The sequence below is a fragment of the Engraulis encrasicolus genome, unplaced genomic scaffold (genome assembly GCF_034702125.1).
Source record: "Engraulis encrasicolus isolate BLACKSEA-1 unplaced genomic scaffold, IST_EnEncr_1.0 scaffold_63_np1212, whole genome shotgun sequence".
Classification (NCBI taxonomy): Eukaryota; Metazoa; Chordata; class Actinopteri; order Clupeiformes; family Engraulidae; genus Engraulis; species Engraulis encrasicolus.
This window is the reverse complement of record NW_026945961.1, coordinates 315,001-342,500: the sequence shown is the minus strand read 5'-3', so window position 1 is coordinate 342,500 and position 27,500 is coordinate 315,001. Positions and strand designations below refer to the sequence as shown.

Here is a 27,500-nt window from a genome sequence, read left to right as displayed (position 1 = left end):
AATAATCTGTCTTGGAATGTTCATGTTAACAATGTGTGTACCAGGATCCAACAGAGACTTCATTTTTTACGTAGACTCAGGGTGTTTGGTGTTCAACAGAGGATTATGTTACTTTTTTACCGTGCTGTTGTTGAGAGCGTAGTACGCTATGCAATCACTGTGTGGTTTGGAAACCTGACAGTGAAAGTGAAGTCTCAAATAGACAGACTGACCCGCACTGCACTGAAGGTAGTGGGGGTGAGGGACTACCCCACCCTCCAAGCAATATATGAAGAGTCTGTAGTTAGGCATGCTAGAAAAATAACTGAGGATCCATCGCATGTTCTGTACCCAGAATATGAGCTGCTACCCTCTGGCAGGCGATTCAGAGTACCAGTTAAAAACAAGAAAAGGTTTCTGAATAGGTACAGGTTTTCTTTTGTCCCTGTTTCTGTTAACCTACTGAACGCAGGTCATTAACAACTACCATCCTGTAATGCCATGTATGTATGCGGGTGGTGGGCTGTGGTGGATATGCACTTGAGTGTTTCTATGTATGTGTGTGTTTATTGTTGTTTTTTGTTTTTTGGCGTCATGTGTATGTTGTGTGTATGTGGCAGCTATGTATGTCCAAGACAAATTTCCTTCGGGACTATTAAAAAGAATCTTGAATCTTGAATCTATTGCCACATTTGAACTTTTCATGAATATTTACAAATAAATAAACTAATGTTTACTAGTATGACCAAAGAACAGCAAGTTTTGCAGCTTAATATGTATATTTGTGGTAATCCATAATGGCGGACATGGAGAGAATCCACCTTTCCATGTACATGAAAGGTGCAATTTTCCCAGTCATCATGAATACTTAGAATTTGATGGTGGTGGTAAGTATTTGTGAAAAGGCTCACATTTGCGAATGGGCTGCATGAATTCGGAAAATAAACTAAAAATGTTACACAGTGCCCCTTTAATGCCAACATCATCATCATTATTAAAGGGGAGTGTGTATCTCATGTCCACATCATCATCCTCATTAAAGGGGAGTGTGTACACTAACTCATGTCCACATCATCACCCTTATAATAATAATAATAATTGTATTTGTATAGCACTGTGTCATACAAGGCATGTAACTCAAAGTGCTTAACAAATGGGAAAAAACATTGTTAGAGATAGAATTAAAAGGAGAGGAGAGATAGATTTAAAAGGAGAGGTATAGAGGAGAGGCAGAAAAGCAGGAAGGCAGAGGAAGAAGAGATAGACAGAGAATGTAGAGTCATAAGGTCAACGTAGGTTAGGACCAGGATTCTTAGATGTGTAAGGTCCATAGTGGCTGGGCCTATCATAAGTCGTAGATAGTCACACAGAGATTGGGCGCTCAGGTGCGGCCCCTGGTGGCGTCAGGGGTGAGGAAAACTCCCTTTCGCTTGATTCATAGTTTGTGAGGGGGAAAAAAAGCTCAGTGAGGTCTGAGAAAAAAGACCCCCTGTAGTCAGGAAGAAACCTCAGGCAGAGACCAGCGGCCACCTAGGGGAGCCCCCTGCCAGGGCTGGATTGCGAGTAGTAAGGGCGCTGCGGCGGCTGGGACACTATGACGTCTTGGCAGCTAGGAGTTGGCAAGGATGAAGAGGTGGGTCTTCAGCTGCTTCTTAAAGGAGTCGACGGAGGTGGCTGATCGGATCTCGATGGGGAGGGTGTTCCATCTCTTGGGCGCATAGCAGGCAAACGCGGCGTCGCCGATCTTCTTCTGCGGGGGGGTGGGGGTCCTTAGCAGCTTGGCATCAGTGGACCTGAGAGCTCGAGCAGGGGCATAAAAAGAGAGCATGTCTGAGATATAGCTAGGGGCAAGTCCATTTAATGCTTTAAATACTGTGAGCAGAATCTTAAAGTCGATTCTGTATGAGACAGGTAACCAGTGCAGGTCTGCCAAGACAGGAGAGATGTGCTCTCTCATTCTGGTTCTTGTTAGGATTCTTGCCGCAGAATTTTGAATGAGTTGCAATTTGTCAATTAATTTTTTTGGGAGACCAGAGAAAAGAGCATTGCAGTAGTCTATCCTACTGGTGACAAAGGCATGAATAAGTTTCTCAGCGTCTTGTCGGGGGGCCAAGCCGCGCACTTTGTTGACATTTCTAAGATGGAAAAAAGCAGATTTTGTTATCTTGTTGATGTGAGGCTCAAAGCTCAAATCCGAGTCTATGACCACACCTAGGCTAGTAACCTTATCTTTAATGTGTATGCTTAGGTCACCTAGGCTTGAGTGGAGTTTTGCACGTTTTTTCTTAGGCCCAATGAGCAACACTTCAGTTTTATCTTCATTTAATTTTAGGAAGTTACTGTTCATCCAATCTGTAATGGCAGACATGCATTTAGTCAAGGCATGAATGGCAGTGGTTTGACTAGGCTCGACAGAGATATATAGTTGAGTGTCATCGGCATAGCTATGAAAATCAACATTGTGCTCTCTGATGATGGAGCCCAGGGGCAACATATAGAGAGAGAAGAGGAGAGGGCCCAAGCAACTACCCTGAGCAACTCCAAAAGGCACATCATACTTGTTGGAGACGTATTCTCCGATGGTGACAAAAAACTGTCTTCCTGTAATATATGTTTTGAACCACTCTAAGACGTGACCGGACAAGCCTACCCAAGATTCAAGGCGGTCAATTAGTATGTTGTGGTCTATCGTGTCAAAGGCGGCACTGAGGTCAAGGAGGATAAGTGCTGAAACTTTGTTTGCGGCAGTGTTGAGCCTAAGATCACTTATTATTTTGGTTAAAGGGGAGTGTATAACTCGTGTATAACTCATGTCCACATCAAGTCATGTCAAGTCAAGTCAGCTTTTATTGTCACTTTCAGCATATGCACAAGAAATACAAGGAAAAATGAAATTACGTTTTCTCTCTATTCCATGCCAGGACATTGTATAGAGAGACATCATCCTCTTTGTTAAAGGGGAGTGTATAACTCAGGTCATCATCATCATTATTAAAGGGGAGTGTGTATCTTCTGCTTTCACATGTCTGTGTTCCCTCCTCTTTGTTTATCCCTCTGGCTTGCTGACCAGGTGCTGATGATTGGTGACGATCTAGTGAACGACGTCGGTGGAGCACAGCAGTGTGGGATGAAGGGACTCCAAGTTAGAACCGGAAAATACAGGTAGGACTGAGGAAGATGATGACCTTGGATGGTTGAAAGTGAAAAGTGAAAGCCCATTGGGAAACTCCAACTCCCATTGTCATTGTGACACAGCACTCCACAGCACACAAGTGAACACTGCACACAACGAAATTGCATTTATGCCTCACCCGTGCAAGGGGGCAGCCCTCAGTGGCGCCCCATGGGGAGCAGTGCGGTGGGACGGTACCATGCTCAGGGTACCTCAGTCATGGAGGGGGATGGGGGAGAGCACTGGTTGATTACTCCCCCAATCAACCTGGCGGGTCGGGAGTCGAACCGGCAACCTCTGGGATGCAAGTCTGACGCCCTAACCGCTCACCCATGACTGCCCATGTTGCTCTGTACTTTAAGTTTTTTAGAAGCAGCGTAATGGGTAATGTAATGTAATGTAATGTAAGGTGTGGATAATGGCCTTTTAGCATGGTGGTTATACTGTATACTGTATGCTTTTTAGAAGCAGACTCATGGGTGCGCAACAATAATATCCAATGACCACTAGGGGTCAGTAGACACACAGATTTCAGAGGGATTGTTTATGTTTGCTGTGAATGGCATGGGTCCTATAGGCCTACTACAAAACTGGTTCAGGATAAGTTAAGGTTACGTTAAGAGGTAAATAGTCTAATACAAGAGATTTTTTCTTAAGAAAATGAGGCGTACAGACTCTTCTATTAGATGATTTACCTCTTAACTTCACCTTAACTTATCCTGAACCAGCTTTGTAGTATAGGCCCCTGATGCAGGGTTATCTGATAGTAAATTAAGTGGTCAGTTGGCAGGGATGGGGGACTTGTATCTGAGTGTTAATCTGGAGTCTAGTAGCAGTGGTCATTTGGCAGGGATGGGGGGTAGTACAAATACGGTCTCTACTCACAAAACAAAGCATTTAGAAGTTTCGAAATAGTCCAGGAGTTTATTATTGTCCACACAAGCCGAATGTATTCTGTCTTTCTAAAGCAGCGCCGTCGTTACTTCTGTAAGCCCGTAAAAGTCCTCAACGAAACTCATCATTATGCACAATGAAAAGTGGATTCAGCATCCGTATTGATAACGAAAATCCTTGTCTAATTGATAGTAGGTAACATTTGAAATATCTAGTAAGTGTTGCCTTGAAAATATAAGCCTTAATCACAATTCAATGAAAACGTTTTTTAATACTCTCGTCTGAAACTTTGTTGAGGGCTTTTACAATTGTCTGCCTTAAAGAGTGTCAGAAACTGTCTGTACTAACACTCGACACTTTGTGCTGAATGTTGCATCACATGGTCACATTGACATCACATCACATTAGGGCTGTGCAATATATCATATTTATATCGCGATATCAATATTCATCATATATCGTGATATCAATATCAAAATTCATATATCGTGATATTTTGTCATTTGTCATTTGCAACGCTACGGTGCAGTATGGCAGCCAAGGGATTAAGCAAAACGCAGGGATGGTACATCAGAACTAGCTGTATGTCGAGAAAAATAGACGCCTCTCGAGTCTCGCACTCTCCTCAAGTCTACATTCACGCAGACTTAGACATTATGCTACTAGAGAGCACTAGAAACTAGAAAGCCATTTTGCGTGCTACTCCACTACGATAATAGTGGCAGGGGTTGGGAATTTCGTATATATCGCGTAAAATATCATGATATCAATATTTGCAGAAAATATTGTGATATTGATTTTTTCCAATATCGAGCAGCCCTACATCACATCACATGGTCACATTGACATCACATCACATGGTCACATTGACCTGGTTACGCCTCCATTATTTATGCAGAAAGGGGAGTAAATATACCAAAGTGATGGTTGTGTGTGTGTGTGTGTGTGTGTGTGTGTGTGCGTGTGTGTGTGTGTGTGTGCATTAGAGTGTGGCTCGGGCCGTTTTTATCTGTCCGAGCCCGGCCCTCAGCCGACAGAAAAGTGATCGACACCGACCCGAGCCCGAGACTAATTAAAATGTTTGTGTCCGAACCCGTCCGAAGCCCAAGACCACTGTAATAACAACAGAACCTGTGCGCAAGCAAGATTTTCTATGTGGGCTCCTCCATACTCTGATAAATAGCCAGGATAGGCAAAGACGTTAGTATGAGGCAATTTGCAGTAGCCTAATTTAGTTACACAAGCATAGTAAGTATGAACACACACACACACACACACACACACATGTGACAGCGCAGCTTATGTTTCTTTCGGTTAGACTAAGTGAAATGCAGTCAGCGTCCAACTGTACTGTAGCATTTGTTACCTTACTGTTATATAAACAAATAAATACCTGCGAGCCCCGTGAAGCTGCCGCTCCTTGTCGTTAAGAAGGATGGGCTATGTTAACCCCGAAGAGCAGTAGCCTGTTTGGCCCTCCAAGAGAATGCCATTTCCCCTGATGTCCATGCGGGGTCAATATAAAATCAGGAAAGGTTGCACGCGCATAGTTACAACTGTAGGCCTACAGTAAAAGTGACACCAATTAAGAACCTACGTGAAGGACATGACATGTCAAAGCGGACAAAATAGTAACAGGAAACCTCTCAGCCCCTACCTTTACTCCACGTAGCGTGTGCGTCTTCTTAGTTATCCATATTATGCTCCTTGCTAGCCCATGCTGGAAATGTAATCCTTGGCGAACAATGCAGTGACAAACTTTGTCAGTTTATGTTCAACATTCAAGACAGCCTCGAAGGCATAGCCTACACTAGGCCTACAACAAAAGGCCATGCGTTCACTGACAACTGTTGATTTGGCGCTTATTAAGAAAGCAAGTTGACTCGGCATCCCTGCTCGACTGACTCGGAGTGGGAGTCCAAATGTTGCCACTAGTAACTGGCGCGTGCATACAGCCAATAATAATCACTCGTACGAGTAGCCTACCAACATTTTCATTTATGCATATTCAATTGCTTATTTTTTTTATCACAAAACTACCGTTTGCATGAACTGAAACGTTTCCTCTAGTTGCTTACAATTTTCACAATGTCTTTTTGCTTCAAGCCCGAGCCCGACCCGAGTCCAACAGATATTCTACTTTTTTGTCCGCGTCCGGCCCGGCCCGTCGGGTTCTGACCAGGCCCGTCGGGCTTCGGTCGGGTTGCCATGCTCTAGTCTGCATATATTAACACATACCGGCCTTACACACCGACCACAGGCATGCTCACAACTGACAGGATATACACAGTGTGTTGGCCCACGTCTTTCAACTCTTTGTCCACATTGCACAGTATACATAGTGGGAAACTCATGTGTTGTCAGAGAAGGGGGAGAGACACATGCGAGGCAGCTGTGTGTGTGCGTGCGCACGTGTGTGCGCGCGTGTGTGTGCGCGTGCGTGTGTGTGCGTGTGTGTGTGCGCGTGCGTGCCCGTGTGTGTCATACCTACATGTACTTCTGTCCCCTACAGACCCAGTGATGAGAGGCATGCGAGTGTGACGGCTGACGGGTATGTTGACAACCTGGCAACCGCAGTGGACCTCATCTTGAAGAACAGAGCCCAGTAAAGGAGCCCACTACACCTGGCAACCGCAGTGGACCTCATCCTGAACCACAGAGCCCAGTAAAGGAGGCCACTACACCTGGCAACCGCAGTGGACCTCATCCTGAACCACAGAGACCAGTACACCTAGACCCCACAGAGGCTAGTGAAGAAAGCCCACAACATACAAATAATAATAATAATAATAATAATAATAATAATAGTAATATTAATAATAATAATATGGGGGTGAAGGGGCAGGGGAAGGGCCAGTGATGTTTAAGTCCATATGCCTCTGTGAATAGATGGGATTTGGGATATAGAGTAGAATAGAGTAGCCCTTTTGATCAGCTAGCTCAGGTGAGGGTTAAGATGCCACCGTGAAAGCATGGGAGAAGGGATGGGGTACGGGACAATACTGTAATGGAGGGATGCGGTACGGGACTATACTGTAATGGAGGAATGCGGTACGGGAAAATACTGTAATGGAGGAGGGATGCGGTACGGGACAATACTGTAATGGAGGAGGGATGGGGTACGGGTCAATACTGTAATGGAGGGATGCGGTACGGGACAATACTGTAATGGAGGAATGCGGTACGGGACTATACTGTAATGGAGGAGGGATGGGGTACGGGACTATACTGTAATGGAGGAGGGATGCGGTACGGGACAATACTGTAATGGAGGAATGCGGTACGGGACAATACTGTAATGGAGGAATGCGGTACGGGAAAATACTGTAATGGAGGTACGGGACAATACTGTAATGGAGGAGGGATGGGGTACGGGTCAATACTGTAATGGAGGGATGGGGTACGGGTCAATACTGTAATGGAGGGATGCGGTACGGGACAATACTGTAATGGAGGAATGCGGTACGGGAAAATACTGTAATGGAGGAGGGATGGGGTACGGGACAATACTGTAATGGATATGAATATGTTGATGTATGAACTGCTCATTAGGGTGTGCACAGTATTAGAGTACATTGTAGGAGATCATTAGGGTGTGCACAGTATTAGAGTACATTGTAGGAGATCATGAACTGCTCATTAGGGTGTGCACAGTATTAGAGTACATTGTAGGAGATCATGCCAAAATATGAATACAGTGATTTGCCACAAGTGCAGCTGTAGTTGTCATTTTATGAAGATATTAAACTTGACACATAATTTCCTAATGTAAGATTTTGCCTTAATATTGTACCGTTTATGAACTCATGTTTTGTGTAGCAGTCACAACTATTGGGGAAGGCGGTTTAAAGACTAAAGGGAAATGTATTCATGAGGCGTACTTGTTGAATTGTGTTGACATGAGTTCAGTTGAGTTGACTTTATTAATCCCGAAAGGGGAAATTACTTTACTACCTACCCATCCACACAACATACATAGTTAATTACTAAATTAAAACAGGACACTTTATAAAACATAAAAAGAAATAAGAAATCAATATGTCACCACCCATTAAAACAGAACAATTACGGCAATGTTAAATTGAGAGTCAGTGGCTGCTCTTAAAATCTATTGGCTGTTAGACGAAAAGACCTTGTAAATGTCAGTCCAGTGTCTACATATGTCCTTTCATGGTATAAAGACAGAAACGTAATTTCAATTTCTTGTACGACCTGTGCATATGAAGAAACTGACAATAAAAGCTGACTTGACTTGACTAAATCTTCCAGGAATTTAGCATAATCATGTATTGTAATGTGTGCACAATAATAAATACATCATTTTGGTGCATTATTTTGTTTCTATTGTAACGCATGACTGATGTAATTAATGTGTTGACAATAAAATCAACTGTTGTAGTCTCCTGGCCACTTGGGTAGCCTACTAAGACAGTTGTAGCTCAGGTTTGGTAAATGAGGTAGGCTGGATAAAAAGACATTTCTATTTGTAATGTGAACATTTTAATGTGTAGAACAGCCTATTGCACCATCATACCCAGGCCAACAGAATAGCAGAGTAGCCTATTGCACCCAGGCCAACAGAATAGTAGAATAGCCTATTGCACCCAGGCCAACAGAATAGCAGAATAGCCTATTGCACCATACTCCACCTCAAAAAAAAATATTTCTTTCAACCTCAGAATATCAGAATATTTTCAGTGTTTGGAGCACTGCCATAAGGCTGCAGTTAGAATTGTGTGTGTGGAGCACTGCCATAAGGCTGCATTTAGAATTGTGTGCAGATTTGTCACAATCAATGACTTGAAGCCATCAGAACTGACGTATCAGAAAGGCATTCAAATGTATCAATTGTTCTGGCTTGGTTAACTGAGTGGATTTGATTATTGAATACATGAGTGAGGTCAAATAACATAGTGTGTTAACCTGACAAAATGCAGTAACATTAGATTAATAGACCAATTTGTTTTCTTTTCTCTCGGCAGGATTGCAGTATTTTCCTGTCAAAAATATTGTATAATGCAGTAGTACAAAATACTGTCCCCCAAGCAATCTTGCCGTTTGTCATCACACCATAGATGAGATATCAGTCATGGAGGATCTACAATACAATAAACTAAAATACAGTATTGCTGTTCTACAATACAATATAACTACAATCCAGTATTGCTGTTCTACAATACAATATAACTACAATACAGTATTGCTGTTCTACAATACAATATAATTACAATACGGTAGGCCTATTGCTCTTCCCCAATACAATACAATATAATCAGGGCTCTAAATTAACACACGCCAACACGCCAAACAGGGGTGAAAATTCATTTTGGCTAGTAGAAAAAAATACCTACCCGCCAATTTGGCTAGTAGTTCCCGAGTACAGTAAATTATGAACGGTAAACCGCTGATCTGACGAACGTTAGACGGCGAGATTTCCTACATTACCCATGGACACTAGCGTCATGACGTAGCCTCCCACAGTGGGCTTTCCAGTGCAGCGAGCGCCAACTCCATGCTGTTGCGCGCCAGGATTGAAAACATTCGGTCAGCTAAACTGCGCTCACACTATTCTGACAGGCAGCTCTCCTCCTATGCTCTCGTCGCTTTCGCTACAACCTTTTTAACGTCACTACTGCTATATGAACATTGCTGTAACAGGCTGCATTTTTGAAGCAGCGAGGCCCTGGCCGTTTCAATAGGAGTTACGCCGATTATGCATAGAGCTACTTCTGTTCTGTAGACTATGTTTTGTGCGAGTGACGAGAATGTGGCGAGGGTTAGCGCAAGGTTCTGTGCGTTGGTGAATGCTAGTAGTAATTGTAACCGTAATAATAGTGACGTTAAAAAATGAGTGGCTGTGGAACGAAATAGCGACAAGGGCAGAGGAGGAGAGCTGACTGTCAGAGTAGTGTGACCGTAGCTGTCAGTTCAGTTGTCTTCTGAAATGTTCCGAGTCCTGGCGCAACTAAGTTGGAAAGCCCACGCCATCGGAAAGAAAAAAAAAGCAACCAACGACGAAGCTGTCGAAGTAACAACGGAAGCGAATATTCCCGAGATATTATTTACTTTTAGTTAAACTAGGCTTCTTGTCATTTTGTTGCGCATGGTAGAGAAGAGCTCCTCCTCTCTCCTCTCCTCTCATCTCTTCTCCTTCCTTGGGGTGTGCGTAGGCCTATGTGAGGTTTTGTAGTGTTAAGCTGTGTGCTTGGTTACTGTATGTTAAAGGTCTGTTATGTGAGTGGCTTGTGTGATGTGATTCAGCTGTTTTCAGAGGAATTGAACAAAAACTAATCAAATTGATTATGCCTAAGTAATGAAAGTAAAAAATAAAGCAGAAGTTAAAAAATAATGAAAAAAATATATAGCCTATAATAGCCTATGCTTATTATGTAGGCATATAGTAGCTTATGCAGGCCTATGGTGTATCTGTGTTGTAGAAATAGTTGAACAAAATGACCATAATTAAAAAAATAAAAAAAATAAAAAAAAAAATAGCCTAAAGCATAGTTTATTTTGGCGAGATAAAAAAATGGCTTGTTGAACTTCTGTTTGGCTGGTAAGAAAAAATGTCCACTAGCCAAATTGGCTGGTGGTGGAAAAAGTTAATTTAGAGCCCTGATTATAATTGAAGTGTGTACGGTCCCTGGCCTGCATCTGATGATCCAAAGCCACATTATAAGGTCGTTGTGTCTAGTGCCATCTGGTGGCAGTCAACGGTGCTGCATTTGCTGTGGTAGCCCCTTGAAACTCAAAGTGGCAAATTGTTATTTCATTTTTTGAAAGTGTGAACACATTTTCTTTTTTTAAATAATATAAGTTCAGTCATGCATGACAGGAAAAGGCCAGTGAATTTAAATAATTAAACAGTCGCCTTATATTTCATTTATTTTGACATAAAAAGGTGAAAAGGGGAGGGTTGACAATGCTCAATTGCCTTGCCTTTAACTTCAACATTTTGAATAGATTTGGTGGGAAGGAAACAAGGGTTAGGGGTAAACAAGCTTTCCAAACCTACCCTTCAATTTAGATACATATCATTCACTTGAAGAGGGATGTTCAGAAAATGTTCAGCTATGCGACAAATTATTTTGCTATTCCAAAATACTCAGACTTGAGGTTACGTCAGAGACGATCTAAATGCATTAGAATTAGAGAATCTTTGGTTATGTGTATCCCTTACAGTGCATCATTAGGCTAATAACTCTGAACTGTAGATGACTTAAAAAAAACCCCACATAAATAGAAACAAATAAATGAAAGGACATTTATACTGCATGTTATCACCACCATGATATACCATCATAGTATACTAAAATAATAAGTATAATATAATACACCAAATGCCACATAACCAAGTGGTTAGAGCACTGGGTTGGCAACCCAAGGGTTCCCGGTTCAGTGCCCGACCGAACCACGGCTGAAGTGCCCTTGAGCAAGGCACCTAACCCCCACATTGCTCCCCGGGCGCCGCTCAGCAGGCAGCCCACTGCTACGGACTAGTGTGTGTACTTCAATGTGATTCACTAGTCCAAATGGGATAAATGCAGAGAAAGAATTTCCCCTACCTACGGGACCAAGGTTGGCTCCAATCCAAATTGGCTCCAATTGGCTTCATTAGGATGTTGCTGACACACCAGATATACAGCATGCAGCAGCAGCATGGCACGTGAAGAAAGGAGACAAAAAATAATAAATACGTTTTATTATGTCATGAGACAAAGTGTTGGCTTGCCTCCAAGGGTTCAGTTCTGAGACACGGGTAGGAAACTGATGTAACTTTGTTCAGTCATTACAAAAAAACAAAAAGCTCTTCAATGGCTGCTCTCCAGTGGGAACTTCACAACTCATTACAAATAAGTTCTTATTTAAAAGACTGCTCCAGTGGCAACTTCACAACTCATTACAAATAAGTTCTTATTTAAAAGACTGCTCCAGTGGCAACTTCACAACTCATTACAAATAAGTTCTTATTTAAAAGACTGCTCCAGTGGCAACTTCACAACTCATTAAAAATAAGTTCTTATTTAAAAGACTGCTCCAGTGGCAACTTCACAACTCATTACAAATAAGTTCTTATTTAAAAGACTGCTCCAGTGGCAACTTCACAACTCATTAAAAATAAGTTCTTATTTAAACACTGCTCCAGTGGCAACTTCACAACTCATTAAAAATAAGTTCTTATTTAAACACTGCTCCAGTGGCAACTTCACAACTCATTACAAATAAGTTCTTATTTAAAAGACTGCTCCAGTGGCAACTTCACAACTCATTACAAATAAGTTCTTATTTAAACACTGCTCCAGTGGCAACTTCACAACTCATTACAAATAAGTTCTTATTTAAAAGACTGCTCCAGTGGCAACTTCACAACTCATTACAAATAAGTTCTTATTTAAACACTGCTCCAGTGGCAACTTCACAACTCATTAAAAATAAGTTCTTATTTAAACACTGCTCCAGTGGCAACTTCACAACTCATTACAAATAAGTTCTTATTTAAACACTCCTCCATTGGCAACTTCACAACTCATTAAAAATAAGTTCTTATTTAAACACTGCTCCAGTGGCAACTTCACAACTCATTACAAATAAGTTCTTATTTAAAAGACTGCTCCAGTGGCAACTTCACAACTCATTACAAATAAGTTCTTATTTAAAAGACTGCTCCATTGAACATGTGTTCATGGAATATACAACATACAGTGTAACAATGTAAATGCAAGATACCCACTTCCAGGTAATCTCCTGGGAGTCACTGGGTCAAGTGAAACAGGGTGCAACATCGCACACATTTAATGACAATGTGCAGTTGTTGGGGATTAAAAAAACAACGTAACTCCGAATACAAATCATGTACCTCCATGCAACTCCAAAAACAGGAAACTCTTACAGTAGATGTTAAAATGTACAGCACCAAGGACTTGAACAAGTGATGAAATATATAAATAAATAAAAATCAAGTAGGTAGCAGGCTTCACTCAGGTTTCTTGATAACTTTTAAGGGTGCTGTCCCAAATGAATACTTAGAATCAAAGAACACAGTTGCACACTGAGGAAGGCACACGCCGAAACGAGTCTATGCACAAAAAAATAAAGAAAGAAATTGATGCAAGGTGCGCCCCCCTTTTCTTTGATTCTATATATAAATAAATATAAATATTTATATTACATTGTGATGAGTTCAGGGAGAAGATAAAGTGCCCAAATTCAGTATTTTCCCGCCTACTTTCTTGACTTTATGCTCGTTTTATTAGAACGATCAACGCATTTCGCCTCAGTGCGTCATCAGGCTCGCTCAGGTATTGAGCGAGCCTGATGACGCACGGAGGCGAAACGCGTTGTTCGCTCTAATAAAACAAGCATATAGTCAAGAAAGTCTGTGGTAGACTTCTTTCTTTTGAAGTATTGAACGTTCCTGCACCTACCAGCACCTAGGAGCAGTGCATGGAACTTTGAACTGTTCAGTATTTTCCCCTTTTAAATTCATTTCAACCAGATTGACCACTTGTCAAAGAAGCAGAGTCAGATTTGTTTTTTTCTGCCTCTATCTTCTCCTTCTCCATATACGCCTGCACTGATCTCCACAGCGCCCTGATGTTGCCTTCTCCAAAGCCTGTAGCTCCGCGACGCTCAATCAACTCCAGGAAAAGAGTGTCCTCCGCAAAAATGGGCTTGGTGAACACCTGTAGAAGGTACCTGTTGAAACGAGAGAGATATACACCCCTTTAATGTTTGTACACAGATGTGACCCGCGCATTTTTGGAGCAGACTCGACCATGTATCGCCCATTTGTAAAGAAACTAGACAGGTGTTTTTTTTTTTCCTAAATGAGGAAATGGATGGTCACAGTAACTTAAGATATGAAGTGGGCACCACAGACACAGGCATTCCTGATGGTGTCCTCCTTAGCCCAGTCGGTGTGTTTCATTTCATTTCTTGTAACCACAAACATCTCCTACGCCTCTGGAACAGCCTCTTCCCTCTCGGAATAGCGTAACAGTGTACTTTTAAGGATTTCTATTTTTTACAAACATACACGCTTCAGGGTGGCAGGTCTTCTCTCTTCTTTTCTCTTCGTGTGTGTGTGTGCGTGTGTGTGTGTGTGTGTGTATGTGTGTGTGTGTGTGTGCGTGTGTGTGTGTGTGACACTTGTCCTCAGAACCAATTTGGCAACCGCTAAACCTGTTGTTGCCCCCCTAAAAAAACGTCAGTTCTGTTCATGTGCATACAGCAGTGTGTCAATTAGAAACATGTATTGTATTGCATCAATGGAAATACCGTTGGAAAAACCATGCTCACACACACAGGCACGCACAGGCACGCACGCGCACACACCCCTCTACCTATGATCTTCTTTTTTTTATATATATGTCTATGCAATTGTCACCATTTATGTTATCACTTTATATACACAAAAAAAAGAAAATGTCTGCAAGTTGAACCTACAAATGATCAGATGAAAATGTTGACTTGAATAAACTTGCAATAAAGTTTAAAAAAAAATATTTAAAAAAATGGAAATACCGTTGGCTTGACGGCTGCGGTACGGCCTCCTCTCCCAGGGCGGTGTCCAGCAGGATGCCGTACTGAGACAGCTTCAGGGGGTCATACCCCACACGCTCAATCTCATGCAGTTTTCCAACCTGCCACACAGGAAAATATCACAGTCAGTGAGTGAAGCTGTGAAGCTGTGAATTTGTGAATGCGTGAGCTTGAACATTAATTAGTTGCCATTGACAGTGTATGTAAAAGTTACTAGGGTAGAAGAAAGGGTACTTTTGTAAAACCTGTCCCTTGCAGTGGGGTACAAAGACACAGGCACGTGAATAGCAGGGCTTGACATTAACCTTTTCACCCATCGGCCACGGTGGCCAGTGCTTTTTTCTGAGTCACTAGCCATTCCAGTATTCCACTACCTGGAACACTGATGATGGGCTAGACCCGAAACGTTTGTCCCCCGTCTGTGGGTTTTATTTACTTTTTTCGGCTTTGTTTAATACAGTTTTAGATTCTGCATTCATCTCCAGTGTGCGACTCCTTTCTTCCTTTCCATTATACTGCTCTTGGAACTACGCACCGAGCGATACGCTCAGGATAAGACATTGGCGCGGACGCCACCCCACCATTAGTATTCCACTAGCCACAGATCTTATATTGTTTTTCCTTCTTCTTGATCATGATGTTCTACGTCTAACCTCAGAAGATGAGGTGCTAAAGCAGGACGAGTGTAGACATTTCTACATGGAAGTATATCAAGCAAATAGAAACTGAATTACTGAGCTTTTTCTTGAACTTAAAGATACACAAGGGGCAAACAACAGACTATAGGCTAAAATGATGCGTATGTCATAGCAAGGAATTCACTGCCAGCCAAATTGGCTAGTGACACTGAAAGTATTGCAAACAACAGCCAACTTTTACCAGCATTTGGCCGGTTGGCAGGTGCCAGTGTCAAGCCCTGGTGAATATGCAGCAAACTGAAATGACGCCGTTGCTTTTAGAGAGACAGTAAACAGCATGTACTACACACCTCAGAGTAGTAGGCTGCTGGAGGAGAGAAGAACTGTACGCCTGCTTCAGTCATGGCCTGCGCCGTCTTCACAATATCACTCGTGTAGAGCCCAATGTGCTGGATACCAGGACCTCTGTGCTGCTCCAGAAACGTGTCCACCTGGTTCTTCCCTTGAGGGACAAGTTCAGAAGACAGTATCTAAGATTACATGGAATTTTTTCTTTCTTTCAAAACAAATGGCTTAACAATTTTAGAGTCCACCACGTACCTTGTTCAGGTAGCGACTCTGCGATCACAAACTTGCAGTCTGGTTCGGCTGTCTTCTTAAAGGGAGGGTTCATTCCCATCTCGCTGCATTTCCAGTACTCCATGGCGGTGAGCCGCAGTCCAATACCACCTTGGTCCAGGACATAACCCTCGCTTACATCTTCATTACTGGTGGACAACATGCAGAAAAGGCACCCAGAATTACGGGGGAAGAGAGGGAGAGAGAGAGAGAGAGAGAGAGAGAGAGAGAGAGAGAGAGAGAGAGAGAGAGAAAGAGAGAAAGAAAAAGAGAGAGAGAGAGAGAGAGAGAGAGAGAGAGAGAGAGAGAGAGAGAGAATGTATATCGCCCCATATAGGCTACATACCTGTCAATAAAGAATCTCTGGAAGCCGAAGTGTTTCTCGTACCACTGCATCACTTCTCTGGTGCTCCTCCGAGGGCAGGCGTAGGTGATGTGGTCAAAATGAGTGATGGGACATTGTACTGTGTTTGGGCTGCTGTTGCTGCTCTCAAGTTCAGCAAAATGTGGCAAGAAGGAGCCATGGTACTTAGACCTGTCTAGTAGCGTGTGGCAGACATTTCCAACAACAGACTTAACAATGAAGTAAGTTACAAATCCGTTATCGTCATGTACCTTGCTTGGGGGAAGGAGGATTTCACAGCCTTGGTCTACAAGAGCATGGAATGACCTCTCAGCATTTTCTACTTCGAAACAAACGTTACAGGCTGTGTCCACCACGTGGTTTGGGGTTTCCTCGTAAAGCAGGGTTTGTTCGTGTTGTAACTCCAAGTTTGTGTCTCTTATCCTTGCACAGCTGTCAGACAAATCGCGAAAAGAAGGCAGAGAAGACAAATGAGACTGACAGCCAGGGGCAGTCAACTCGTGCCCTACCGAATGCGACTTCTGATTCACAAGAAAAACTGCAGATCCCCTCCGAAAAGCATACTGACCCGTCTTCTCAGTAAGTCTGGCGGCAAAGAGATCAAACTTAAACTTAGACACAAGGTCGTGAGCTATTTTATTCACATTTGAACAGTGCAATGAAATATGGTGTAACCGGCTCATGTAGGCTGCCATTTTGTTAGTGACGTCATTTCAAGTGGGCGTTGCCTCCACTCTGAGGTTTGGAGTGGAAACTCACAACAAGGGAATATTTTATTTATTTTACAGAAAAGATACAACCATACTTAACTAACTCGAGTTTTGTCCCCTTTTTATAGTCTATTTACACAATATAGTCAAAACAAGGGGAAAAGCCGGTTAGTTTTTGTTGGGAAATCCCTACGCTTCTTTTATTTATTGATTGATTGATTTATCGATTTATTTATGTATTAATACATATTATGTATTACGAACCATTATACAGCAGTTTAGTGTACATATTACTTAACTACACGCATTTATTCGGACGTAGTGTCTGCTTCTATCTAAACCAATCAGCATTAAATATTAAATGATCCAATCGGTTCCTTCTGCGTAGTCACATGACACATGACGTTGAAGTTCTGGCAAGTCGTCCACAGAGGGTTTATTTTGGCTTTCCCCGACGCCATTAAAAATACAGAACTGAACAACACCATGGGGGCTATATGTTGAAATCGTTTAAAGGGACTGTCTGTTTCCATATAAGACGATTTGCGATTGTGGTGTTTTCCGAGGAAGACAAGTAATGTAACTCGCTGAGGACATATGAACAGATCTAAAACGAGAGGATTGAGGGACGGACTGCCTGCTGGCCAACTGGAAGGGTTTGTTGTGTTTAGTAGCAGCCGAGGAAGAAGTAGCAGCTTGCTACTATCACAAAAGCAGGTAAATACTGCCCGTAATCTTCTGACTTTGCAGGCGATTGTTTGAATTAGAAGGAATTTGAGGTCGTGGGTGCGCTGTTTGGTGTGGATATCGCGAGTAAACTTTTGGTGTTTTGTGTACAGAGATCAATTGGGATTGAAGTGATCTTTGGGCCTATTACTACAAGTACAAAGCTGGTTTAGGAGTAAACCATGTTGGAGCATGGAGGGCTCTTCTATTTGATGATTTACCTCTTAACTTAACCTGATTTCTCCTGAACCAGCTTTGTTGTATTATCCCCCTTGTAGTGTAGTGTAGTTACCGGTACTGACGTAGTAATTGGACAATGCCTTGTTAGCTGAATTGCTAGTCGTAGATCGGATAGCTAGTTCTAGTTGGTTGGACTGTGGTCACAGCTAACGTAGTAGCAAGTTAGAAACTCTTTCGAGAACGTGCATTATGTTGCATAAATAGTGTGAAAAGACGTGGTATACTAGGCTGTACATTGTAGGTGTCAACCTCACAACTGTTTTGTTTATGTTATGAATATGCACTCGCTGTTCTAGTTGCAGTTGACAAGTGACATTACTCCTCATAAAATTCTGGCATTAGGCCTCGCTAACGTTGAGATAAGTTGTCTCAGTGTAGCTACACTTCCGTGGAGTTGTGGGGTTTTACAGGTTGTAAGTTATCCTTTATTTTGGGTTCAATATAGCAATGGGCATTGGACAAACATAGGAGTGGGTAGCCTAAGCCGCCCAATTCTAACATATGTCTTATTTCAGAACACCTGCGTTTTTTAAATATATCTTCACCTCGCCACATCTGAGTGGAGGAGGGTGCTGTGATATGGGCAACTTTGTGTGTTTGCATCGCTCATCACTACCCTTACCCTACCTTACTGAGCCAGTGGAGCCATTACTATTAGTGTTTCTGAAGTGCAGTCCATCTGAATCAGCCTTGCAAGGTGAAGGACATGTTTTTCATGTCGCTGTCCCTGTCCCATAAACTTTGCTCAATAGTGTGACACATTGATCTCGAATAGATTATATACATCACATCAGTGGTGTAGTGCAATTGTCATCTAGTCATGCTCTCGGGGGTATGGGCCACTTTGCTGTTTATTGTCAGGCTACGTAATTAATGACAACACATCCAGCTCATCCAAGGATGTGAAAGTGCTCCTGTATTGAAGATGGAAATGTGACTCTCGTCCCCTTTTTTTGTCTTTCAGCAACACTGCCACAATATCTCGAGGGGCCCTGCTGGACCTGTGCGTATGTGTGTGCGTATGCATGCATGAGTGAGCGAGCGAGCGCGCGTGACCCTGCGGCGAGCAGCCATGACGGAGGAGGTGGGCGTGAAGTGGGCGTGTGAGTACTGCACGTACGAGAACTGGCCGTCCGCCATCAAGTGCACCATGTGCCGCGCGCCGAGGCCCGGCTCCACCGCCATCATCACCGAGGAGCCCTACAAGAGCAGCGCCATCCTGGGCCCGGATCTGGGCCGCGAGTGGGACCGGGAGCCCCCCAGGGAGGAGGTGGAGGAGGGAAGAGGAGGAAGAGGAGGAGGCGGAGGTGGTGGTGGTGGAGGAGGCGGCGGTGGCGGAGGAGGCGGTGGTGGTCTCCTCATCTGCCCCGACTCCAGCGCGCGCCCCCGCGTCCGGCTGCCCGACCCGGCCGAGCCCAGCGCCAAGTGGTCCTGCCACATCTGCACCTACCTGAACTGGCCGCGCGCCGTCCGCTGCACCCAGTGCCTGTGCCAGCGGACGCGCTCCAGCCCCACCCCCCCCGAGTCGCCCCAGACCTCGGGCTCCGGCAGCAGGCCCCCCCCGGCCCCCCCGGCCCCGGTGGACCCCTGCGAGGCGTACAACGACCGCAACCGACTCAACACGCACGCCCAACACTGGACGTGTTCCGCCTGCACCTACCAGAACTGGCAGAGGAGCCGCAGCTGCGTTGTGTGCGACCATCCCCGATCTAACGACCATCCCCGATCTAACAACAGCCACCACCACCAGCAGCAGCAGCAGCACCGCCCCGAGGCCACCCGGTCGCCGGAGCCCGCCAACGACGACTTGTCCGCGTCGCTCATCAACGAGCAGGACCGCGCCCGATGGAGGGCCGCCACCACCACGGCAGGAAGCTGTGGCGTTAGCGTTAGCGGAGCGGGAGGACAGCGCAGGTCCCCACCGACCGCCAAGAGGGAGGCGGAGTTTCAAATCCAGGACTTTCAGCGGATCGAGCTGGCGGCGGCCGCCATGAGCAGCAACGAGGAGCAGGAAGTGGACGTTAAGACGCTCAAGCAGATCCGGAACCGCATGCGGAAAACCGACTGGCTATTCCTCAAAGCCTGCATGGGTGAGTTACGTTACATTACATTACATTAGCATTTAGCATTTAGCATTGGTAAGTTGAAAACAAGCCTGCATGGGTGAGTTACGTTACGTTACGTTACGTTACGTTACGTTACGTTACATTAGCATTTAGCATTTAGCATTTAACATTGGTAAGTTGAAAATAAGACTGGCTATTCCTCAAAGCCTGCATGGGTGAGTTACGTTACATTACTTTACATTAGCATTTAGCATTTAGCATTGGTAAGTTGAAAACAAGCCTGCATGGGTGAGTTACGTTACGTTACGTTACGTTACGTTACATTAGCATTTAGCATTTAACATTGGTAAGTTGAAAATAAGACTGGCTATTCCTCAAAGCCTGCATGGGTGAGTTACGTTACATTACTTTAGCATTTAGCATTTAGCATTGGTAAGTTGAAAACAAGACTGGCTATTTCTCAACGCCTGCATGGGTGAGTTACGTTATGTTACATTACATTACATTAGATTAGCACTAGCATTCAGCAAAAGCTTTTGACTAACTAAAGACCACTATTCATCAACGCCTGCATGGGTGAGTTACATTACATAGCATTAACATTTAGCAGACGCCTTTGGCCAAAGCGACTTACAAGGAGCAATTTAACAAGAACAGGGTAAGGCGCAGTGTACAGTTGCAACACTGATAGCATTGTCCTACAAAAACTAACAGCTACAAGGTGAATTGAAAAGCGACTGGCTATTCCTCAACGCCTGCATGGGTGACGAAAGAATGGATGAGTTGCGTCTGTGAGGTAGTAGTGTGAAAACCTTCAGGTGCTCATCGGTATCCAAGGTTGCAAACTTGTGGTAGAGAGAGGGTTGGTCCGAGGCACTCTGAAGTCCGTATTTTTAAAACCTATCGATGGTGTCCATGTCAAAATAAAAAAGGACTTTTATCATGATTGGCGTCAGATCGATTGGAGCATCTCCAGTGATGGGATGTAAGTGGGAGAGACATGGAGTAGAGTAGAGCAGAGTAGAGTAGAGCAGAGCAGAGCAGTGCAGAGTATAATAGAGTAGAGTAGAGTAGAGTAGAGTAGAGTAGAGTAGAGTAGAGTAGAGTAGAGTAGAGTAGAGTAGTAGAGTAGAGTAGAGTAGAATAGAGTAGAGCAGAGTAGAGTAGAGTAGAGCAGTGGAGTGGAGTGGAGTGACTTTATTGATCCCTAGGGGGAAATTAGTAAGTGGGAGAGATGGAGCAGGGTTGGGGAAATGACCCTGGCGGGACTCGAACCTGGGTCCTCATGGGCTGAAAGCCGGGTCCTCATGGCAGTCACAACACCCCCATGGTTTGCTTTCTGTCTCGGGCTCCAGATCATGGAAACGGTGTGTGCTGTTATTTACCCCTAATTTCCCATCTGATGTTCAAATAACACACAGTATAAATGCTTTATATAAATACTACAAATAACTTACTGCTGGTTTTCCACTAGCTCTACCTCTATAGGCAACTGTAGGCTACATCTCCTGCTCTGTCTGTCTACCTGGTCGCTGCTGGTGGACACGCGCCAAGTTACAAAAAATATGGGGTGCACGACCTCGCGCCACGCCAGCTTGCGGAGGGGGGTGTGACGTCAATTTGAGCGCATGCCATCGTCACCAGGGAGGTATGGGTCAAAGACGTCCAACATGTCCTTCAGTGCAACGCAATGCAAGTTTGCTTACTGTAAATTTGCAAAAAAAAGAGATTTTTATTTTTTTTGGCTTGGCTTTCATGCATTCACTTTTCAAAAATTGTTTTGAAATTTCATGTTTTTCACAGTTACAGTAAGCAAAAGCATCTGTTAGCACTGAAGGACAGTGTCATGTTGGACGTCTTTGACCCGTATGAGTGAGGGTACCGCCAGTTACGCCAACTGTGAATGGAACCGCCTTTAGTGTCACCATATAAACGTAGCTTTACTCTGACTACTGTGACTGAGCTGACAGGTCTTGGATCAGTTCTGTTGGCGTAGTTGACAGGTCTGGGATCAGCTCTGATGGCGTAGTTGACAGGTCTGGGGTCAGCTCTGATGGCGTAGTTGACAGGTCTGGGGTCAGCTCTGATGGCGTAGTTGACAGGTCTGGGATCAGCTCTGATGGCGTAGTTGACAGGTCTGGGATCAGCGTAGTTGACAGGGTTAGGCGCAGTTGGGCTCGGTCGCCCTGAGAGGCTCCTGCTGCTGCGCTCAGCAAGGGGCCTATAAACAACGCACGCGCACACACACACACACAGCGCCTGTAAACAGAACGCACACACACACACACACACACACACACACACACACACACACACACCCCGCCTGTAAACAGAACACACACACACACACACACACACACACACACACACACACACACACACACACACACACACACACACACACAGGACTTGTAAACAACACGCACAGTCACACAAACACACCCTGTAAACAACACACACACACACACACACACACACACACACACACACACACACACACACACACACACACACACACACACACACACACAGCGCCTGTAAACAACACACACACACACACACACACACAGCGCCTGTAAACAACACACACACACACACACACACAGCGCCTGTAAACAACACACACACACAGCAGAGTGTGTTGCTGCTGACTGAGTGGAGGCCGCTGGCCGCTCTAAATATAACCTGACGTGCACCTGACATGCAGCTGACCCAAACATGAACTTTAGGGATGCACCCATACCGATACCGATACTGCTCCCGATACACCCGATACTGCTCATTGGTGAGTCATGGGTGAGCGGTTAGGGCGTCAGACTTGCATCCCAGAGGTTGCCGGTTCGACTCCCGACCCGCCAGGTTGGTGGGGGGAGTAATCAACCAGTGCTCTCCCCCATCCTCCTCCATGACTGAGGTACCCTGAGCATGGTACCGTCCCACCGCACTGCTCCCCATGGGGCGCCACTGAGGGCTGCCCCCTTGCACGGGTGAGGCATAAATGCAATTTCGTTGTGTGCAGTGTGCAGTGTTCACTTTTGTGCTGTGGAGTGCTGTGTCACAATGACGATGGGAGTTGGAGTTTCCCAATGGGCTTTCGCTTTCATTGTACTCGTACTCGTACTCGTCAAGCACTTGCCGATACCAGGGACAATACTGCTATTACACAAAACAATTCCTGTATTCACAATTACAGTATGCCTGAAGAATTATGGCCCTTTTTGATAACTAACAAATATATGTTTTGAAATGTAATTAAATATTTGTTCATTATGTTTTTTAGTCAGTCTCAATTTAGGAGGCCACAATTTTCAGGGCAAAGTGGTTGAGGCTCTAAAAGCGCTCTGTTTACTCTGCTTATGCCGAACGGCAGCCTTGTGCACAGCCTTTAATATCAATTTAATATTTTAATCTGTTCTGTATCGCATCGTATCGCACCGAATCGCACTGCATCGCATAGCATTATAATTGCATCACGCCATATCGAACTGCATCGCAGTAGGTAGGAGAATCGTATCGCATCTTATCACTGGTAATTTCATGAATCGTGAATGTATCGTATCGCTGCCATGTGTATCGAGATGCGCATCGTATCGCTTTGATGATGAAGATTCCCATCCCAAGTGCACACACATGTCTATTAGTACACATAGGGGCCCTGACGTGTACACACACATGTCTATTCACTACACATAGAGGCACTGACCTGTCTAACGTGTACATACTATTCAGTACCCATAGGAGCACTGGCGTGTACACACACATGTCTATTAGTACCCATAGGGGCCACATAGGGGCGCTGACGTACATACACACGTCTATATCAACACAGGGCATATTCAGTAGGGGCCACATAGCCATAGGGACTACATAGCATATTAAACCCGTAGGGCCTATCCCACCATTTCTGTAGTATTAACTCTTAAGATGCTTGGAGGGTAGCTAACCCACTGCAAAGGTTTTATTTTTATTGTTTGAACTTTGGCTTATATTTTTAACACGTGAAGCACAAGTAGGGTACAGCACATGATGTCAATGTGGGGCGTCTTTGCACAGTAGAAATGATCATAGTGACATGACATTGGTGTTAATCACTTCACCCTTCATTTTGTTTTCATCGGCCTACATCCATGACAAGTGTCCCCCACCTGTCTCCCATGACAACAGTGTGTCCCCAACCTGTCTCCCATGACAACAGTGTGTCCCCAACTTGTCTCCCATGACAACAGTGTCCCCAACCTGTCTCCCATGACAACAGTGTGTCCCCAACCTGTCTCCCATGACAACAGTGTGTCCCCAACCTGTCTCCCATGACAACAGTGTGTCCCCAACCGGTCTCCCATGACAACAGTGTCCCCAACCGGTCTCCCATGACAACAGTGTCCCCAACTTGTCTCCCATGACAACAGTGTGTCCCCAACCTGTCTCCCGTGACAACAGTGTCCCCAACCTGCTGTCTCCCTGTTGTTGCTGTGACACCAGACACCATCACGCCGCTCAGGAGGAGTCAGAAGGTCTTGTGTCATGAAGAAACGTTTTTAGCCGTGTGGGGGGGGGGGGGTAAAGAACTGTATGAACTTTCACCTATTTCACTTGCAGAGAGTGCTTTTGTGACTTCACAAGACTTTTGCCGGTATTTTAAGGCCGTCAGGACCATATCCTACTTACGTCAGGGTTTCCACTGGTCATGGAAAGTCGTGGAATTTGGCTATTTGTAGCCTACAGTTGGGGAATATTATCGAATTTTGTCACAATTCTAGTGTAATATCACAACATGTCAAAATATTGCATTGCCAGTCTTTCAAAATGCAATTTTCAGCCAATCACAAATTGACCCATTTAACAATCTGATCAAGATGTTTTGTATACTTTACTGGGAGGTCATGGAAATTCAGCTTCATGGTCATGGAAAAGTCATGGAGTGTGAAATCTGACTTGAGTGGGAGTGGGAACAGCTGTTCTATGCTCCGATCATGTTCGTTATCGACGGAGCCGGAGTGATTTGTGAACCCGCACTAGTCTTTGATGTGGTTTCTATGCGGATAACAATGTGTGGATGTTTGGGAAGTGGTGTGAGGCAGCAGGAGGGTGGTCATGGGGTCGAATCCTGGGGCATGAAAACACGGCGAGCGAAACTTGTGGAAGTCAAGTCAAGTCAGGTGTACTTTATTGTGAAAATTCTATGCAAGAGTGTTATTACAGAAGTTTGAAATTGTGCAGTCCCCAATGTGCAGTTTAACAAAAAACATTGAAACAAGACATTGACAATAATCTCTCTCTCACACACACACACACACACACACACGAAGTGACCAGTTTGAAGTTTGAATGTGACACCCCCCGCCCCCCCCCTCTCCGCTTCCAAACTGTAACAGGAAGCAGAAATGGTCTCCACTTCCTTCATGCCGTTGACAACAGTCAAGTTGACGACAATACAGCCGTGTTCCCCGAGTGTTGTTCTTGAGTGTTGTTCTTGAGTGTTGTTCCCCGAGTGATGTTCCCCGAGTGATGTTCATCGAGTGATGTTCCCCGAGTGTTGTTTCCTGTGTGTTGTTTCCTGTGTGTTGTTCCCGAGTGTTGTTCTTGAGTGTTGTTCTTGAGTGTTGTTCTTGAGTGTTGTTCCCCGAGTGTTGTTCCCGAGTGTTGTTCCCGAGTGTTGTTCCCCGAGTGTTGTTCTTGAGTGTTGTTCTTGAGTGTTGTTCCCGAGTGTTGTTCCCGAGTGTTGTTCCCGAGTGTTGTTCCCGAGTGTTGTTCCCGAGTGTTGTTCCCCGAGTGTTGTTCCCCGAGTGTTGTTCCCCGAGTGTTGTTCCCCGAGTGTTGTTCCCCGAGTGTTGTTCTCGAGTGTTGATCCCGAGTGTTGTTCTCGAGTGTTGATCCCGAGTGTTGTTCTTGAGTGTTGTTCCCGAGTGTTGTTCTCGAGTGTTGATCTCGAGTGTTGATCCCGAGTGTTGTTCTCGAGTGTTGATCCCGAGTGTTGTTCCCGAGTGTTGTTCTTGAGTGTTTTCAGAGTGTGTCCTGATTAATGGCTCTTTACATGTAAATGGTTTGGAAATCGTGAACATGTTGTGCTACCAGTAGAGCAGGGGTCCCCAGACTTTTTTCTCTGGGGGTCACATTATCATTCCTGACTGTGATCAGGGGCCATTGCCTGTTATAGCCATAATTTATAGCACAAAATAGTTCGGCATTACAAGTGATTTGAGTACTTCACGTGTTTACAGCTTGAAATACCACAGGTATTCCTTTTAATTTCTAATTACCATGTAAAAATAGCAAGGAAAGGTTAGAAAAATATGGTGATTGACAGTTTATGAGTGATACAAAAGAAATGGTAGGCCTGTTACAGTGAGATGAGAAACTATCAAGACAATAAACTGATTCACACTAGGTTAGTGAAAATTAAACTGCAGGAAGGCCTGTGGATAAAGAAAAGAAAATATTAAAAAATATATATTTTATCATATTGTTTTTCTGGAAGGATTGCTTCTTTGGGCCAGTTCAAATGGTGAGGTGCAGAGAGGTGGAGGGCCGGTCAAAGGGGTATGGCGGGCCGTATCCGGTCCCCGGGCCTTAGTTTGGGGACCCCTGCAGTAGGGGGTTTGAGAGCCACTTGCTCCTGCAGAGTAGCCAGAGCACACTAAAGGCGGATTCATAGTTAACGTAACTGCCGCTAACCTCATACCTCCCTGGCAACGATGGCGTGTGCTCAAAATGACGTCACTCGCCCCTCCACAAGCTGCCGCGGCGCGAGGTCGTGCACCCCACATTTTTTGTTACTTGGCGTGCGCCACCAGCGACCATGCATGTAGGCAGACAAAGCAGGAGTTGCGAAGAGATATGGCTACAGCTACTGTACTACAGAATGGACCCTGCATCATTTTGAGGATAATAAAATGTCTTAGAGAGTTAGGCCTATTTTATCTTCTCCCTTAAAGGGACACTGTGCAGGAAATGGTCAAAAAAGGTACTGCAACTATGCTGGTCATTGAAACTGGGTTGCCTATGGCCAAACTTGATCTTTTCATGGAGGTTTACTAAGTAATGAACAAATATGTTCTAGTATGTATATTAGTGGTGTCAACAATGATCGATTCGGGGATCCGAATCGATCCGGGGCATGGACAATCCAGATCCAGATCCGGCAAGTTCCAGAATCAATCCGGCAATTTTTTTAAGTTTCAATTACTTCCATGGATATTTCGGGAGCAAATGAATGTTAAATTAAATAAAAACACTTCAAAACATTGCAAGACTGATACAGACTGATACAGAAAACAGCCAATAAATTGTTGCTCAGTATCTGACTACTTGTATTTCCTCATCATGGCTGAACATTTGCTTTGAGTTCAGTAGAAATGTAATGCATTGCAATGCATTGTAGAATTGAATCGAATCGGATTGGATCTAATAGAATCGAATCGAATCGGATCTACTACCTCCCGAATCGTGATCGAATCGGATCGTGAGGGCAGTGCCGATCCACACCACTTATGTATATGCAGCTAAAAATGGCTATTTTTGGAAATTCAAAATGGCGGACCATGGAGAAGATCC

The 27,500-nt window shown here is 44.4% G+C and overlaps 3 protein-coding genes across 4 annotated transcripts in view; 2 read left to right on the top strand and 1 right to left on the bottom strand.

Annotated features, from left to right (window-relative positions):
* Positions 1-7,381, top strand: part of lhpp (phospholysine phosphohistidine inorganic pyrophosphate phosphatase) — a 12,567-nt gene extending 5,186 nt beyond the window's left edge. The window contains exons 6-7 of the mRNA XM_063193895.1: positions 3,050-3,141; positions 6,558-7,381. Coding sequence (XP_063049965.1) covers positions 3,050-3,141; positions 6,558-6,654 — 189 coding nt within the window. The 3' untranslated portion in view covers positions 6,655-7,381. The remainder of the gene's footprint in view (positions 1-3,049; positions 3,142-6,557) is intronic.
* A 6,033-nt stretch (positions 7,382-13,414) lies between these two features.
* On the bottom strand, positions 13,415-16,902 carry LOC134444631 (4-hydroxyphenylpyruvate dioxygenase-like protein). Its single transcript, XM_063193883.1, has 5 exons — positions 16,190-16,902; positions 15,826-15,992; positions 15,576-15,727; positions 14,570-14,688; positions 13,415-13,741 (listed from the first exon to the last, which is right to left on the bottom strand). The coding sequence occupies exons 1-5, from the start codon at positions 16,900-16,902 to the stop codon at positions 13,534-13,536; spliced, it is 1,359 nt and encodes a 452-aa protein (XP_063049953.1). The 3' UTR covers positions 13,415-13,533.
* Positions 16,903-17,357: 455 nt separating this feature from the next.
* zranb1a (zinc finger, RAN-binding domain containing 1a) overlaps positions 17,358-27,500 on the top strand; it is a 33,965-nt gene continuing 23,822 nt past the window's right edge. For both annotated transcript variants that reach the window (XM_063193893.1, XM_063193892.1), the window contains exons 1-2: positions 17,358-17,634; positions 18,848-19,973. In XM_063193893.1, the coding sequence (XP_063049963.1) occupies positions 18,956-19,973 (1,018 nt within the window). In that variant the 5' untranslated portion in view covers positions 17,358-17,634; positions 18,848-18,955. The remainder of the gene's footprint in view (positions 17,635-18,847; positions 19,974-27,500) is intronic.

Excerpts from the sequence above, each read along its gene's own strand:
- LOC134444631 (XM_063193883.1), bottom strand. The coding sequence starts at position 16,902 with ATGGCAGCCTACATGAGCCGGTTACACCATATTTCATTGCACTGTTCA. Across the intron at positions 15,993-16,189 it reads CAGAGATTCTTTATTGACAG|TAATGAAGATGTAAGCGAGG; the intron begins GTATGTAGCCTA and ends GTTGTCCACCAG. Across the intron at positions 14,689-15,575 it reads CAGCAGCCTACTACTCTGAG|GTTGGAAAACTGCATGAGAT; the intron begins GTGTGTAGTACA and ends CCTGTGTGGCAG.